General features: G+C 41.7%; 1 protein-coding gene and 1 long non-coding RNA gene across 2 annotated transcripts in view; both read right to left on the reverse strand.

The window, feature by feature from the left end:
- The window catches only part of LOC138030615 (NLR family CARD domain-containing protein 3-like), a 16,974-nt gene extending 12,508 nt beyond the window's left edge, over window positions 1-4,466 (reverse strand). Inside the window, exon 1 of the mRNA XM_068878503.1 lies at window positions 281-4,466. Coding sequence (XP_068734604.1) covers window positions 1,704-4,466 — 2,763 coding nt within the window. The 3' untranslated portion in view covers window positions 281-1,703. The remainder of the gene's footprint in view (window positions 1-280) is intronic.
- Window positions 4,467-13,900: 9,434 nt separating this feature from the next.
- LOC138029106 (uncharacterized) overlaps window positions 13,901-15,000 on the reverse strand; it is a 15,499-nt gene continuing 14,399 nt past the window's right edge. The window contains exon 6 of the long non-coding RNA XR_011127811.1: window positions 13,901-14,387. This is a non-coding gene — a long non-coding RNA (uncharacterized lncRNA). The remainder of the gene's footprint in view (window positions 14,388-15,000) is intronic.

A 15,000-nucleotide genomic window follows, 5' to 3' on the forward strand; every position in this document is an offset into this window, starting at 1 on the left:
TCAAGAACATAATGTTAGTAATGGCGGACCATTAAATAGGAAAATTACAGTTAAAATAAAGACGTGTCTTTTTGAAATCAAGGCTTAAAACGTGGGTCACTTAGTGTTTTGTTAACATAGTTTTGACAGCCAAAGAAAAATATGAATTGACTTTTTGGTCACAGGGGCACTTTAAAAATTGGACTTTTTGACAGCTTAGGCCCAAGTTTATGACATGCCAGCCTTGTGACAGTGAGTTAAACCTTGTGATGGTAAATTACGCCTTGTGATGATCACTTACGTCTTGTGAAGGTGAGTTACGCCTTGTGGTGGTCACTTACGCCTTGTAACGGTGAGTTACGCCTTGTGACGGTGAGTTACGCCTTGTGACGGTGAATTACGCCTCGTGACGATCACTTACGTCTTGTGATGGTCAGTTACGCCTTGTGACGGAGAGTTCCGCCTTGTGACCGTGAGTTACGCCTTGTGATGGTGAGCTATGGCTTGTATAGGTGAGTTACACCTTGTGACGGTGAGTTACGCCTTGTGACGATTAGTTCAGCCTTGTAACGGTGAGTTACGCCTTGTGACGGTCAGTTACGCCTGGTGACGGTCAGTTACGCCCTGTGACGGTGAGTTACGCCTTGTAAAGGTGAGCTACGCCTTGTGATGGTCAGTTACGCCTTGTGACGGTGAGTTACGTCTTGTGATGGTCAGTTACGCCTTGTGATGGTGAGTAACGCCTTGTGATGTTGAGTTACGCCTTGTAACGGTCAGTTACGTGTGACGGTGAGTTACGCCTTGTGACGGTGAGTTACGCCTTGTGATGCTGAGTTACACCTAAAGACGGTAAGTTACGCCTTGTAACGGTGAGTTACGCCTTGTGACGGTAAGTTACGCCTTTTGATGCTGAGTTACGCCTTGTGATGGTGAGTTACGCCTTGTAATGGTGAGTTACGGCTTGTGACGGTCAGTTACGCCTAAGGACGGTAAGTTACACCTTGTGACGGTGAGTTACGCCTTGTGGCGGTGAGTTACACCTTGGGACGGTCAGTTACACCTTGTGACGGTCAGTTACACCTTGTGACGGTCAGTTACGTCTTGTGAAGGTGAGTGACGTCTTGTGATGGTGAGTTACGCCTTGTGGCGGTGAGTTATACCTTGTGACGGTCAGTTACGCCTTGTGACGGTGAGTTACGCCCTGTGATGGTCATCTGCGCCTTGTAAAGGTGAATTACCCCTTGTGTCACTGAGTTAAGCCTTGTGATGGTGAGTTACGCCTTGAAAAGGTGAGTTACGCCTTGTGACGGTGAGTTACGCCTTGAAAAGGTGAGTTACGCCTTGTGACGGTGAGTTATGCCTTGTGATGGTCAGTTACGCCTTGTGACGGTGAGTTATATCGTTCAAGGTAAAGTCTCTGTTTACGAGCCAGAAGGCTCATCAGGCCGGCGCTTATCTCCGGTTTCAGTAGCATGAAGCGACTAGGAGTATTTATACTCCCCCCTGGATGGGATGCTAGTCCATCGCAGGGTTACCCCCAGCATTACGCCGGAATGCTAGAAATTCTTATAAAAAGTTGCAACAATTCTTTCGGGCTCTGATTTTTGGTCCAATGATTAACTCCAATGGAGGATTAATTTCAAAATGTTTTGAAAATGGCCAATACGATTAGTATAAAATACCAGGCCAAAGGGCTCTGTCAATTATTTGGCTATAACCACTGCTTAAGCCAGTGTAGCAACACTCAAGTGACTGATTCCATCCCAAGGCAAATCCAAGGTTGTCAGTGTTGAATTGATTTCCATTGCTTTAGCCAGTGCAGCAGCACCTGCATCGCCGATTCCATTCCGAGACAAATCCAAGGTTGTCAGCGTTGAATTGATTTCCACTGCTTTAGCCAGTGCAGCAGCACCTGCATCGCCGATTCCATTCCGAGACAAATCCAAGGTTGTCAGCGTTGAATTGATTTCCACTGCTTTAGCCAGTGCAGCAGCACCTGCATCGCCGATTCCATTCCAAGACAAATCCAAGGTTGTCAGCGTTGAATTGATTTCCTCTGCTTTAGCCAGTGCAGCAGCACCTGCATCGCCGATTCCACTCGCAGACAAATCCAAGGTTGTCAGCGTTAAATTGATTTCCACTGCTTTAGCCAGTGCAGCAGCACCCATATCGCCGATTCCACTCCCAGGCAAATGCAAGGTTCTCAGCGTTGAATTGATTTCCACTGCTTTAGCCAGTGCAGCAGCACCTGCATCGCCGATTCCATTCCGAGACAAATCCAAGGTTGTCAGCGTTGAATTGATTTCCACTGCTTTAGCCAGTGCAGCAGCACCTGCATCGCCGATTCCATTCCGAGACAAATCCAAGGTTGTCAGCGTTGAATTGATTTCCACTGCTTTAGCCAGTGCAGCAGCACCTGCATCGCCGATTCCATTCCAAGACAAATCCAAGGTTGTCAGCGTTGAATTGATTTCCTCTGCTTTAGCCAGTGCAGCAGCACCTGCATCGCCGATTCCACTCGCAGACAAATCCAAGGTTGTCAGCGTTGAATTGATTTCCACTGCTTTAGCCAGTGCAGCAGCACCCCTATCGCCGATTCCACTCCCAGGCAAATGCAAGGTTCTCAGCGTTGAATTGATTTCCACTGCTTTAGCCAGTGCAGCAGCACACGAGTCACCGATTCCATTCCTAGACAAACCCAACGTTGTGAGCGTTGAATTGATTTCCACTGCTTTAGCCAGTGCACCAGCACCTGAGTCACCGATTTTATTGAAAAGCAAACCCAACTTGGTCTGCATTGAATTGATTTGCACTGCTTTAGCCAGTGCAGCAGCACCTGAGTCACCGATTTCATTGAAAACCAAATTCAACTTTGTCAGTGTTGAATTGATTTCCACTGCTTTAGCCAGTGCAGCAGCACCAGAGTCACCGATATTATTGCTAGGTAAAAGCAACTCTGTCACCGTAGAGTTTGTTGCCATTGCGTGAGCCAGTATAGCAGCGTCACTGTCATCTATCTTCCCTACATACGAAATACGCTGAATATCAAGAAGCGAACCAAGAGAACGTGCCAACTCTTTTCCAAAGGAGCCCTGTTCGTTATCACTTTCCTTAATACAATTCAACGCAGTCAATAGGTAGTCCTCCTTATTTGATTGATTGATTTGACTTGCTATACTTGCCATAAGTGCCATTGCTTTTGCCTCGTACCGTTGAGCCAAGATACCACATGTAAATTTGAGCACCTGTTGGAACTCTCCAAAATATCTAGTGTCAGCAACTAAGCTATCGGGGCTAATTTCCTCATCGACAAGCTGGCAACTGAGATAAAATGCAGCAAAGAACTCCTGAAAGCTCTTGTGAAGAAACTCATAGCGCAGGCTTGGTCTTCGTTTGTTGCGTCCAGGCTCAACTGACAGAAATCCCAATTCAGGTATTAAGTTACTGGTACAATTTCGGAATGCATTGTCGTCGAAATACATCTTGTCGTTGAACAAGCCATTCAACGCTATAGAACCAAGCTGCTTTAATTCAGCGTGGTATAATTGTGTTAGGTCTTCGTCCGTTTTTGGTAATTCCTTCTTTTTGCTATACCTTCTCAGCACACACTGCACTATTTCGTGGTAAAGCAGAGTTCTGCGTTGCGGCAAGTCTCCTTGGAAGTCTTCGCAGAGGAGGCAAAGAAGGGCTGTATTTAATGGATTTGCAGTCAGTCCGCTAAGGCTTGCGTCTGTGCACAGTTTGTCCAAGAGCTTTTTCCCCAGATGCTCATCGGTTTTAAAATATCTGGAGATAAAACCTTCAGCAGCATCTTTAGTAAATCCTTCGACTTCTAGCAGGGTGTCACAGCATTCCCGTACTTTTATCCCAGCTTCGTGCCGAGCTGTAACCACTAAGTAACATTTTGGAAGCATTCTTCCTTGAATGATTTCTTTGTAGGCGGGTAAATAATGGCTTGTTAACTCATCCAACCCGTCAAGTACCAGCAAAACTTTTGACTGATTGTCCTGAATTAAGGTGAAGAACTTCTCTTTTTCTTCTTTCTTTATGCCTCTTGGTAAAATCTGGTCATCAATAGCCTCCCATAAGTCAGAGTTGATTTCTCTGCATCTCAACAACAACAACACTTGGACATCGGGAAACAAATCTTCAGCTTTACAGTTCTTGGCCCAGTCGTAAGCAACCTTGTTACAATAGGTTGTCTTTCCCATGCCTGGCTGTCCTTCAATCAAAACCTTTCTAGGCTGTGAACATTCCTTGTGTGGTTTGAAGATTTCCAACATGTTGACAATGTAGTGAGTCTTTACCCCTCGTTCTTTTTTCCTGCTGACCATTTTAAGCCTGGTAAAAATGTTGACAAGATGGAATCTAAACTCTTCGCACCACGGGAATGGCGCAAGCCATCCTTCACGGCTTTTGTACAGTTGTCGAATAACGTCGATAAGGTCAGCCACTGGCCCAAAAGCATCTGAAAGAGAGTAAATCATTACTTGAAAATAAAAACGCAGTTGTTCTCCCAGCGTTGAATAGTTGAGAATGATATTTACGCCTTATTTGTATTAAGCTCGACTGTACTTATAATTGATTGTGAAATATGTGATAATCATATATAAATTGAACTAAGCGCTCTTGGATGCCTTCAATCATAGTTAATCTAGGGACTGGTTATGAAACCCTGACAATTTTAAAAGCAGGAACAATACAGTCGCAATTAGATGTTAAACCGACCGTGACCCTGCAAAATCTTTTGTTTTTGGTTCGCAAGTTAATTTCGAATAAATTGGTCGAGGCTTTTGATTGGTTATCCTGCCGAAAAAAGCGTGTTTTTGTCGGGTTTTGTTCCAGGTCAAGGCCAAAAAAGCAAACAAAAAAATGAAACAAAGAAACTTTTCGAGTTTCATAACCAGCCTACATCTATTAACTTTGCTCAAGCCATATCTCCGCTCGTATTTAGGGTCTTATGAAAAGTGATTGCCTCTCTTTTGAAAACAAGAACGTTAGCCGGTGGTGGTCAGATTTTGTGGATTTTTCCCAAACACGCGATGATTTAGGCCAATGGTAAGTACGAAACAGTTCACAGCAGATTAACTTTTATTCAGTTCACAAAAACACAGAAAATTCACATCACCAGTGCACGAGTAACTAAGTATAAACACAGCGGAATAGGCTAGTTTCGTGTCGTGCAGCAACAAAAGAACACAGTCGAGGTTCAGGAGAACAATTTGCATTTTCCTTTGTTTTGAACAAAACAAAATGCAAATTATTCCTCTGAACCTCGACTTTGGTCTTTTGTTGCAGCACAATTCGGCGCAGGCTTATGGCCAACTTTGATTTCCTATATTAGTGGACTACCAAAAACGAGTTCTGGCCAAGTAATTACTGGTATAGTGATTGCGAAAAAATGTGGTTTCTTTGTAATTTACTGGTAAAACGGTCGGCCGGCCGGCGTGGTGTAAGGGTGGCTCCATAATGTAATCACTTCATTCCAATAACTTTTGTGCAAGCGACACTTTAATTTCTGTTATGGTTTTACTGAGTTCATTCATTTGATTTTCTAGTAAAGATCCGACCACTATGATGATTCTTTTACAAATATTCGACGTTTAAAACCCATTGAGGCAAACTGAAGTTGCGTGCTTTTTAGCAAAAAACGAAAAAAGAAACGCGTATCTCATTTTGCATCGATTTGGAAGGGTGTCGGGTAATGTTCCAAGTTTTAGTAAGTACGAATATTTTTTCTGTTGTCTCGTTTTCTTTTGTTTTCCCGAAATCACAACATAAAACAGAACAGAAAACAAAAGAGCGAATGGACCCCGAGTTGGCAATTTGCTGATTGAGATAGCCGATTTCGAACCTTGCAGTAAACCTTTGAAGGTGGTGTGACATTGTGATGGAATAGTGTTCAGGGTAACAGACTGATGTTTGCGCAAGAAGTACGCTTTGTTTCATGACGTGAAATATTTCTCAAACATAACGGCTTTCACGGTGGCCGTAACTTTTTTCACGGCGTGAAAGGGAAATTTCACTCACATTCCAATCCTTTTTCAACATTTTCACGACGAGGACCGTGAAAATAGCCATAGCGTGAAATTTGGGTAAGCCCCCTTTTCGCTTGAAGGGTCATATAGAAAGTGATATAAAAAAATAATAAAAGAATAAAATTTAAAATATACTCACGCAGTGATCTCGGTGTTTCAAGCAATCTGATTGGTTTGCTATCTCAGAATAATTGAGCATCATTTACTCCCTATACACCTTATTCCAAAATGGCCGCCATTTAGATATTATTTTGTTTTCATTCAAATAAGACCTTGATGCCTCGTTCAAGGCAAAATATTCTTTTGAACTTTCAGCTCAAGAACGAGGCATCAAGGGCTAATTTGAATAAAAACAAAAGAATATTTAAATGACGGCCATTTTGGAATAAGGTCTATGAAGTGAATAACGCGTGATCCAAACAAAACGAAATGGCCGGCGTAAACTCGCTAGCATTTCTGAATTGGAAATATTGAGCTTACAAGATGCTGCTGTGCTACAGAATACAAAGAGGGCCACAACATTTGGTCTGAAAGTTTTCAAAGCTAAGAGAAGACTTCATACTTTTGCCAACTAGTGTTTGACTTTGTTTTTCCAGATAATTATTATTGAAAATTAAACAATCTTCACGCCAACAATTTGTTTCACTCGGAGTAATTCTACTTTGTAGGGCTGGTCGCCCAGCAAAACGAATTTGTTACTGAAATCGAGGAATTAAAAAAATGTTTTAGAAAGTTCCAGACGGCTGCAAGGAAATCGTGAACACTGGTTGTTTTACAACAAACAAACGCTCACCTCCGCCATTCCATGTGGATCCTTTACCAACTTCACTTTCAATTTCCATTTCAAATGAACCTCTAAAACTTTGACTTAACGGTAAAAATGATTTATAGCAAACTTTCGATTTAGATTTAGATTGGTGATTTAAACGGTGTTAAATGACCATTTTGCTTTTTGTGACCAGGATTTTAACGAAAGGTATTTTAAATTTCCCATGTCTAAAGCTTCTGTAAACGCTTTCGCGCACTGCACGTTTTCCACGCATGAATTGAGATGTCAATTAAATCGACTTTGGATGGTTTTTGTCTGCAAATGTTGTTGAGATCACTTCGTGAGTATTTACTAATAATTAACAGCTATTCTTTAAAATCGAGGTGAATAGTGACAGAATATTTACCGAGATTGTAAAGAATAATCGTTAATTATTCTATAGCCCCTAACCATTAAGTGCCCTAAGCGCTATACAATCTTTATTACTCTAATTTCTAATTCAATTAACAATGTCATAAATAAATCACACAACTATTAAAGAAAATCCGGAAAAAAATTAAAAATCCAGATAAATAAGTGGGTCTCAAGGACCCTCTTAAAACTACTAACACTATCAGAGAACCTAATGTGTAAAGGGAGCTCATTCCAGAGCCGCGGGCCAGCAACAGAAAAGGCCCGATCACCATATGATTTGGCTTATGTACGGTCCACCAGCATAAATTTATGAGAGGTTGACCTGAGTGACCTTGAGTAGGTTCTGTAGTGGAGAACATCATGGAAGATAGGATGGCGTCCAGATGATGATAAAAACATGCCGAGTGAACTGGTCAGTGGCCGGCAGCCTTTTCAACAACTTTAGACACCATCGGCAGATTTGATGTGGGACGAAAACTTGCATACTCCTCATGATCTGCAACAAACTTCTTTAGAGATGGTCTTAGCTCTGCCAGCTTTAAGGACTCAGGCGTAATGCGAGTTGCATGCAACAAATTTACAATACTGGTTATAATAGGAAGAAGTGTGTCAAAGCATCCATTGATAATGTGAGATGGTAATGCCACAAGGATGCATGATTTGGAGATCGATTTAGAAGCAAAAGCTTTCACCTCCTCATGAGTAACTGCGTCAAAAATACAGAGTTCAGCAAAGCACATTTCATCAGGATATGGTGTCTGGTCAACTGATGATAATGTAGCTTGCAGGTCTTGACGTATGGTAGACATTTTCTCATGGAAAAAGTCAGCAAAACGGTTGGCTAACACATCACTGCTCGGTGCAGAGGTATAAAATCTGGATTTTTTCTTCTTAAGTCTTGAAGAGGACCTTTTGATCATTAGAGTGAGCCTAGATAATAGAAGTGTAGTAGGATGACTTAAAACAATTAATAAGGTTGTTGACGACGCTATATTCGTACACGTAGTTTTCATGATCGATCAGTAGACCAGTAGAAAGGCATTTCCTTTCCAGGCGCCCTCTCCGTCCCTTTCTTTTCTCCTCTGTCACTTCAGGCTTATACCATGAAGCAGACGGTCTGATGGCTAAACACAGAATGGTTTGAACAGTTTTCTTAGCAAATACAGGTTTCTCCAGGAGTAGACTGCAATGGATATAGCTCGATGATCTGAAATAGCAGGATCACAAACCCTTATATTTTGTACAAGAGAGTCATCACATCTGGTGATAACAAGCACATGGGTGTGGCCATCCTTGTGTGTGATGCCTCTAACATGCTGTTTAAGATCAAAAGCTTCAAGGATATTAGCAAACCGTCTAGCATAATGGTCATTTGGATCATCAACATGGAAAGTTGACATCACCAATTAAAATTATAGGGGCTGGGTGCTCAGCTAGGGAGGTGCTCCAGTAGCCGGGAGAACTCTTCGTAAAACCGCTCATAAGTTGACTAAGGTGACCGCTAGATGACAAACACACGTAAATGAACACCATTTCCAAATCGCACGTCCATCAGTTTAAAATTCTTATGTGTATCAAAGATGAGATTGTTAAACTGAATAGGTTCTCCAAATAGTACACCAACACCCCCACCCCCCCCCCCCCCCCCACAGCTCTAGGACTGTGAAGGAATCTCTATCCAGTAGCACACAGGGTACCCATATTCACTAAATTGTAGTAATCATCGTGAAACCATGTTTTACTTAGTGCCAAAACATCAATATCATGATCCACAGTGAACAATTTAATCGCCATTGCTTTATTATACCAGCGGATGTAACTTTGAGATAAGAAAGGCAAAAACAGATCACGCTCTTTACTCCAGAACTATCGTTGACGTGACAGACCGAAACAAGCAAATGTGAATGATTGTTTTGTGTAATGTGTTCCCTATTACACAATATAACTGGAATGGAATGGAAATAATTTCTCAATTGTTTATTGTTGACACAATTGGAACCAACATTTACGACGGCTGACAAATCAATCCCACCGGCTGTCGGTCTCCGGATTCTACTGGAATCTTCTGGGCGTCAGTAGAATCAGGCCCAGGTTGTGGATAGACATAGCCACTGAGCTAGATAGAAAGAGCCATGAAGTTGCAAGTCCCATCTGAGTTAGAATAGTTATAAATGGGACCATTTGACCTCATATTTTAGAACAATGGCCTATGCCGTTCTCTCCTCAGGATGCAAAGTTGTTGAACACCACTGTCGGTATGCCAATAGCGGGCAGTGGCAAGGGCCAATAAGGTGACGACTACCTTCAGTGTCAATTCCTTCAGTTTATGTGATTAATAAAGCGAGATGGATTTCAGGTAAACCGTGACCCCAACGCCAACATTCCAGGTCGTGCAGTACTTAGATTTAGGAGGCCTTCCCATCAAGACTCCCTTCATAAAACCTGGCAGCAAGTGATGCGTTCCAATCCTGCGACCAGTGACTAATTCAATAGAGGCAGACAATGCTGACCAGGAGGTGTCAAGTGTGCCGCAGGTTTTGCTGTCAACGTATACCCAGTAGCAAAAATTCAGGTAATCCTCTATTGGGGCTCAAAAAATATCCGGTGATTTCAGATTGCAACAGCTACACAATGCACACCTAACTGGATTGCACTGTTTCTCTGTGCCTGTAGACCAGGCTTGGCTGATAACTTCCGTAGACCAAGCTGAGATTTCTTGACCGTTGAACTGTTCGCTCTATACTGTCCAGGAGTCTAACTGGAGGATTAGGCAGGTAATTCAAAGAAAGGAAAGGAAAGGAAAGGAACTTTATTTAAGTGTCTAGTAGATTTAGCGCTGGAACACTAATTGAGGACACTGTAAAGTGAAATTAACAATTAACACAACAAGAGAGGGGAATCCGGAGTACCCGGAGAAAACCTCTCGGTGCAGAGTAGAGAACCAACAAACTCAACCCACATATGACGCCGAGTGGAGGAATCGAACCTGGGCCACATTGGTGGGAGGCGAGTGCTCTCACCACTTACTTACTTACTTACATTCCTAACATTGTCGGGTACCATGACTGGCAAGGCCACAAAGGTGTGATCATCAGTGAACATGTAATGTTGTCCCTCCTTGCATGCACTGGGCCTCTGGGAATCAGGAATACCCAGTAAGTAAGTGAGTAAGCCACGCAAAAACGGCAGGATGGACTCAACTCAATTCTGTCGTTGAAATGACGCAAACTCAAGTCCACTCTACTACTCTCAAATTGTTAACAGTCCGACCTCAGATTGGATTAAAACAAACTGATCCGAGGGAAGAATGCGTTGCGTTGGAGCATTTATTGCCTCGGGGTTGTCTCTTATCCGAGACGATAACCCTTTATGGTAAGTAAACTCCGGGGATCAGATGTGATCTTGGACCATTCATCAACTTTGAAGGCTAAATTGCCAGCTAGTGTATTATTAGTATTATTGTCAGTGGCACTTAAAACGGCCACTTGTCTTTGTGAGAATCTTGTGTTTTGGTTTGGAATTTGCTCGTTTGACAAGCAGCACCTAGCACCCTAGTTGCCCCAGTTGAGCTCAGGTATCTTCTGTATTAAAAATTATCCTTTGGCGTGTAGTCAATGCATGTGCATTTCTGCTTTTCGCCACTCTGTTCTGTGTCCTGTAATCTTTATAGCTATTTTGTTAGCCTTAGAGATGTCGTCCAGATTCTTAGACAGATCGTCGACCAAAAGGAGCTCCGAAATTGAAGTCGACGATGCACACAAGGACTTGAAACCCTTTTGATCAACTCCGGTGTCAGACATTCTCAACTCTTCAATAACGCTTGGAAGCTAGCATTACGATGACAGAGATGTCGTTTAACAGAGGGCCCAGACCCAGACGATCTTTGGGGTCTAGGAGTTCCTTCTTTGAAGGCGACAAGAACCTGAGCAGTCTTCTCAATGGGCTTTTGGTTCCTGAAGCCCTAAGTCAGACCTTTTTTCCCCATGGGACAATTCGTTTCAAAGTGATATGTCCAAGTGTAGATGAACATATATCATTTTGCAATTTTCAGGTGTGTGATACGTCTCCCCAAGAGACTGCATTCTCTCCTCTATCGGATTTGAGGTAAATTACTTTTTCTACTCGCTTAGCTAGAAAATGTAGCACTTTTGGACGTCTCGTCTCACTCACATCACAAATGGACCGTGGGAAGTCACTCTCTTCAGAATTTCATTTGCACAGCAATGCCTCTTTGAAACAAAGGTAAATTGAACATGTGCAAGGAAGTATGCATAATAAGGGAAGAATGTGGATGGTGAAAACAGTTAGGGTTAAGGGTATAGTTCAAGCTGTTACTGCACATTTACATGTGGCTACTTGTTTAGCATCGATGTCTCGAACATTCTCGAAACACAACTTTGCCATTTGCGTCTTCTCGACTCATGGATGGTTCTGTTTCAGTGCAGATGTCCGGTGTAGCCATCCTTCACGGCTATCAAATTCGGATATACAGTACATGTACTACATAACAACATCTTTAAGCACCAATGGTAACTCAAATTAATTCTCATAATAAATTCAAATATCTCACATGTTAAGCAAACTACCAACTGCTGATTTTATACGTGGATAGCAAAAATTTGGACAGATTCTTACAACCACTACAAAGTCTTTAAATTTTGGTAAGCTAGAAAATGGTATCCGCAGTCCTGTGCTTGAAAGAGACTCCCATCCAACATTTAAATTTCAGACAACTCCTTACAGTGATTACAAGTATCAATAATACAGCTGTACCTTGTTCCTGATCCCTGTGTGTGCTCGTTCCCGCTTCTGCCTGGTCAGGATCTATTGGAACACAAACAACATAATCTCCTGTCAGGCTGAAACAATCCTAATCCAAAACATGTAAAATTGCTCCTTGACAATGAATTGCGAATGATTTTTTCTTAGCTAGAAAGGTTACATCTCACACTTGCAAAGTTTTTTTGTTTATTTTTTAAAACCAAAGTCGTGTTATTTTGTAAAACTATGATTGTCATCAAGATACACAATGAATCAGTAAATACATAAAAAAAATTACCAGAATCTTCACGTTTCTTTTTCTTTCCCCGGTACATTTGCATAACCTGGTTCCACACAACATCCTTTACTGACTTCTGACCTTGCCGTTTAGACATGTTCTATCACCACTGTACAAGGAAACAGAATTTCAGTGAGACAGGGGTCAGTGTTTTGCTCAGATGATGTACATGTAAAAAAATAAAACCAAGATTAATCAGCATCTCGACCATTCATCAGATTACCCCGTTCACTTATAGTTCAAGCTGGGAGGGAAATTTTAAAATTCTTTTTCTTTTTAATTGAGGTGACGTGAGGTGGGAGGAGAGGTAACAAGCAGCCCAGTGCTCAGAAGTGTCATTGGCAGCAAGGTTCAGTGCATGCACTTTTCACACCAAGGGACTGACTGGAAAATCACCTGTCACACTTACTTCCACTCCAAACGTACACTTCAGGGAAGGAAGGCAGGGTAGAGTCAAAGATGTGAAAGAGACATCCAGGCAATAGGAATGGGCGACATTAAGCACATTTCGTGATAGTTTTCAGGGAGTGAAAGTACACAAGGTTTTGAAGTGGGCCATAACTGAGCCATTGGGCTGGATTTTGATCTGGGCCAAATGCAATTTAGTCTCACTGATTTGAAAAGCAGAGCCATTCCAAGTTATATTTGGGACTTTAGATCCAACTACAAGTATTAGTGTCACAGGAAAAACATTTTCAAAACAATGACAAAGGACGGATTGTTCATGTTTGTAGAAATTAACTTTACGGCTGTAGGCTTGTAATACAACACTGAAGGACTAGGACTCTCAGAATTTATTAGCCAGCTAAATCTAGGGTTCAACACCTCTTCAGCCAAAGGCATACCCTGGGTATTTAACTCTTTATCTTCCCGGAGGTTGTGAAGTTGGTGTTGTGTGTCTCAGTGCTTGCACCCAGTTGGGGAATAATAAAGACTTCAAGCCAAGGTTAGCAATGAAAAGTGAGGAATTTTCTCACTGAATTTAGCTTTCTAAAGTTTCTTTATACCTATTCCGACCACGTCCTTTAAAATATAGGAGAAGCTGATCAAACTTCCACATACATGCCCCCTGCAGGGTTCAAATATGCGTTCCTTAAGCCCTTTATACATGCATCTATGGCTGGGTGAAGATGAGGATACTCCAAAGAGCTTTATTCTGGATGAAATACTAGGATTATCCTTCTTCTGAAAAAGCCATAATCTTCACCACATGCAGTGAACGTATCATTTTTATCTTTCACATGTGAGGATATGGGTGTCGTCATGGTAACTAACATGATTATCCAATAAAACGCAAGCTTCCCCTTCATTGTAAGTTACTCTTGTGCTGTAATACAGTTCTTCTCTACTACATAAACATTTTTTTGCACAATTTGGCAAGATCATGATTTCTTTTTCACAACCTTTATATCTTGTTTCATGTTACACAAGATACGCGTTTTAGCGTTTGGTGACAACTTTTTCACTGTTTCGAAAATGAATAAAACAAGTTGGCCACTTGGGGATACGATATCTTGTCATACTGATAGTACATCTCATCAGTGAGGACAGGGAACGAGTGAGAGATACTAAAGCAGCGGGCTCAACAGCGGGCGACTGTTGAAGGGTAAAATTGTCACGTGCCAAATAGCTGTTGTGGCGAGAACTTAGCGTGCAGGAATTGATTTTACTGATCGATTAAAGTCAGGTATCGCAGAAACCAGCTGTGATTGACTATGATTTGACTGACAATAATCGAACGTAAAATGAAATGCAATGCGGTGAATAAACTAATAATTAATAAAAGATGCTGCAATACAAAGACAAGAAAATCAAGAATCAACCAATAAATAGCACGCAATCAAATCGTAGTTACATTCCTACTAAGTTTGTGTAAAACTGTACCAAATGCGACAAAGGCAAACATGGAAAATTAAAATACACCATTCACAAACTAAACAATTTAAGTAACAGTTGGAGTAACCCTGCGATGGACTAGCATCCCATCCAGGGGAGAGTAGAAGTATTCCTAGTCGCTTCATGCTACGGAAACCGGGGATAAGCTCCTGGCTGTGAAGCACTTACCTTGAGTAACTTGAGATTGTAAAGTACAACTTAGCAATGCTCCTAGGAGTGCCAATGCCAGCACCTGACATGAAAAAAGGGATTAATATCATGCGACTAGAGAAATCTGTAGGTGTCGTTAAATACATCATACAACAAACCTAAAATAACGTTGACGAAGTGATAGTAAAACGTTTTAACTATCAACAAAAACAATTGCCGTAACAAAACAGGGAGGGCGTTGTCGCACACTGTTATAGAGTAGCTCTCAGATCTGAGAAAAGTAAACCAACACACCGGTTCCTGCTTGTACTCTAAATAACCAAGGGTAACCAAACTGAATCTGTCAATTATACAACTATGATCACAAAACTGAAAACATAAGAGACCGGTCATTTATTAGAGGGGGAGGTGGGGGTGGGCTGGTGCATTTTAATTTTTGCTATATATAATTTCCCGTGGGCCTGTTCTTGCTACTGCATAACATAATGTGGCCCCCCTTTGAGTTTGTACATGAAACAAGATGACCCGCCCTCAACCACAGAAACAGTTTTAATACAACTTAAATAAAACTCAAAGAACTATTCAAAGAAAATAATACTGTGAATAGCCCTCCTCCCAAATCTAGTAGTTGTCACTGTGATCTGAATATCATCCCCTAACTCATCATTTTGATAATAAATTAATAATATTTGATT

The sequence above is a fragment of the Montipora capricornis genome, chromosome 13, assembly GCF_036669925.1.
Source record: "Montipora capricornis isolate CH-2021 chromosome 13, ASM3666992v2, whole genome shotgun sequence".
Lineage (NCBI taxonomy): Eukaryota > Metazoa > Cnidaria > Anthozoa > Scleractinia > Acroporidae > Montipora > Montipora capricornis.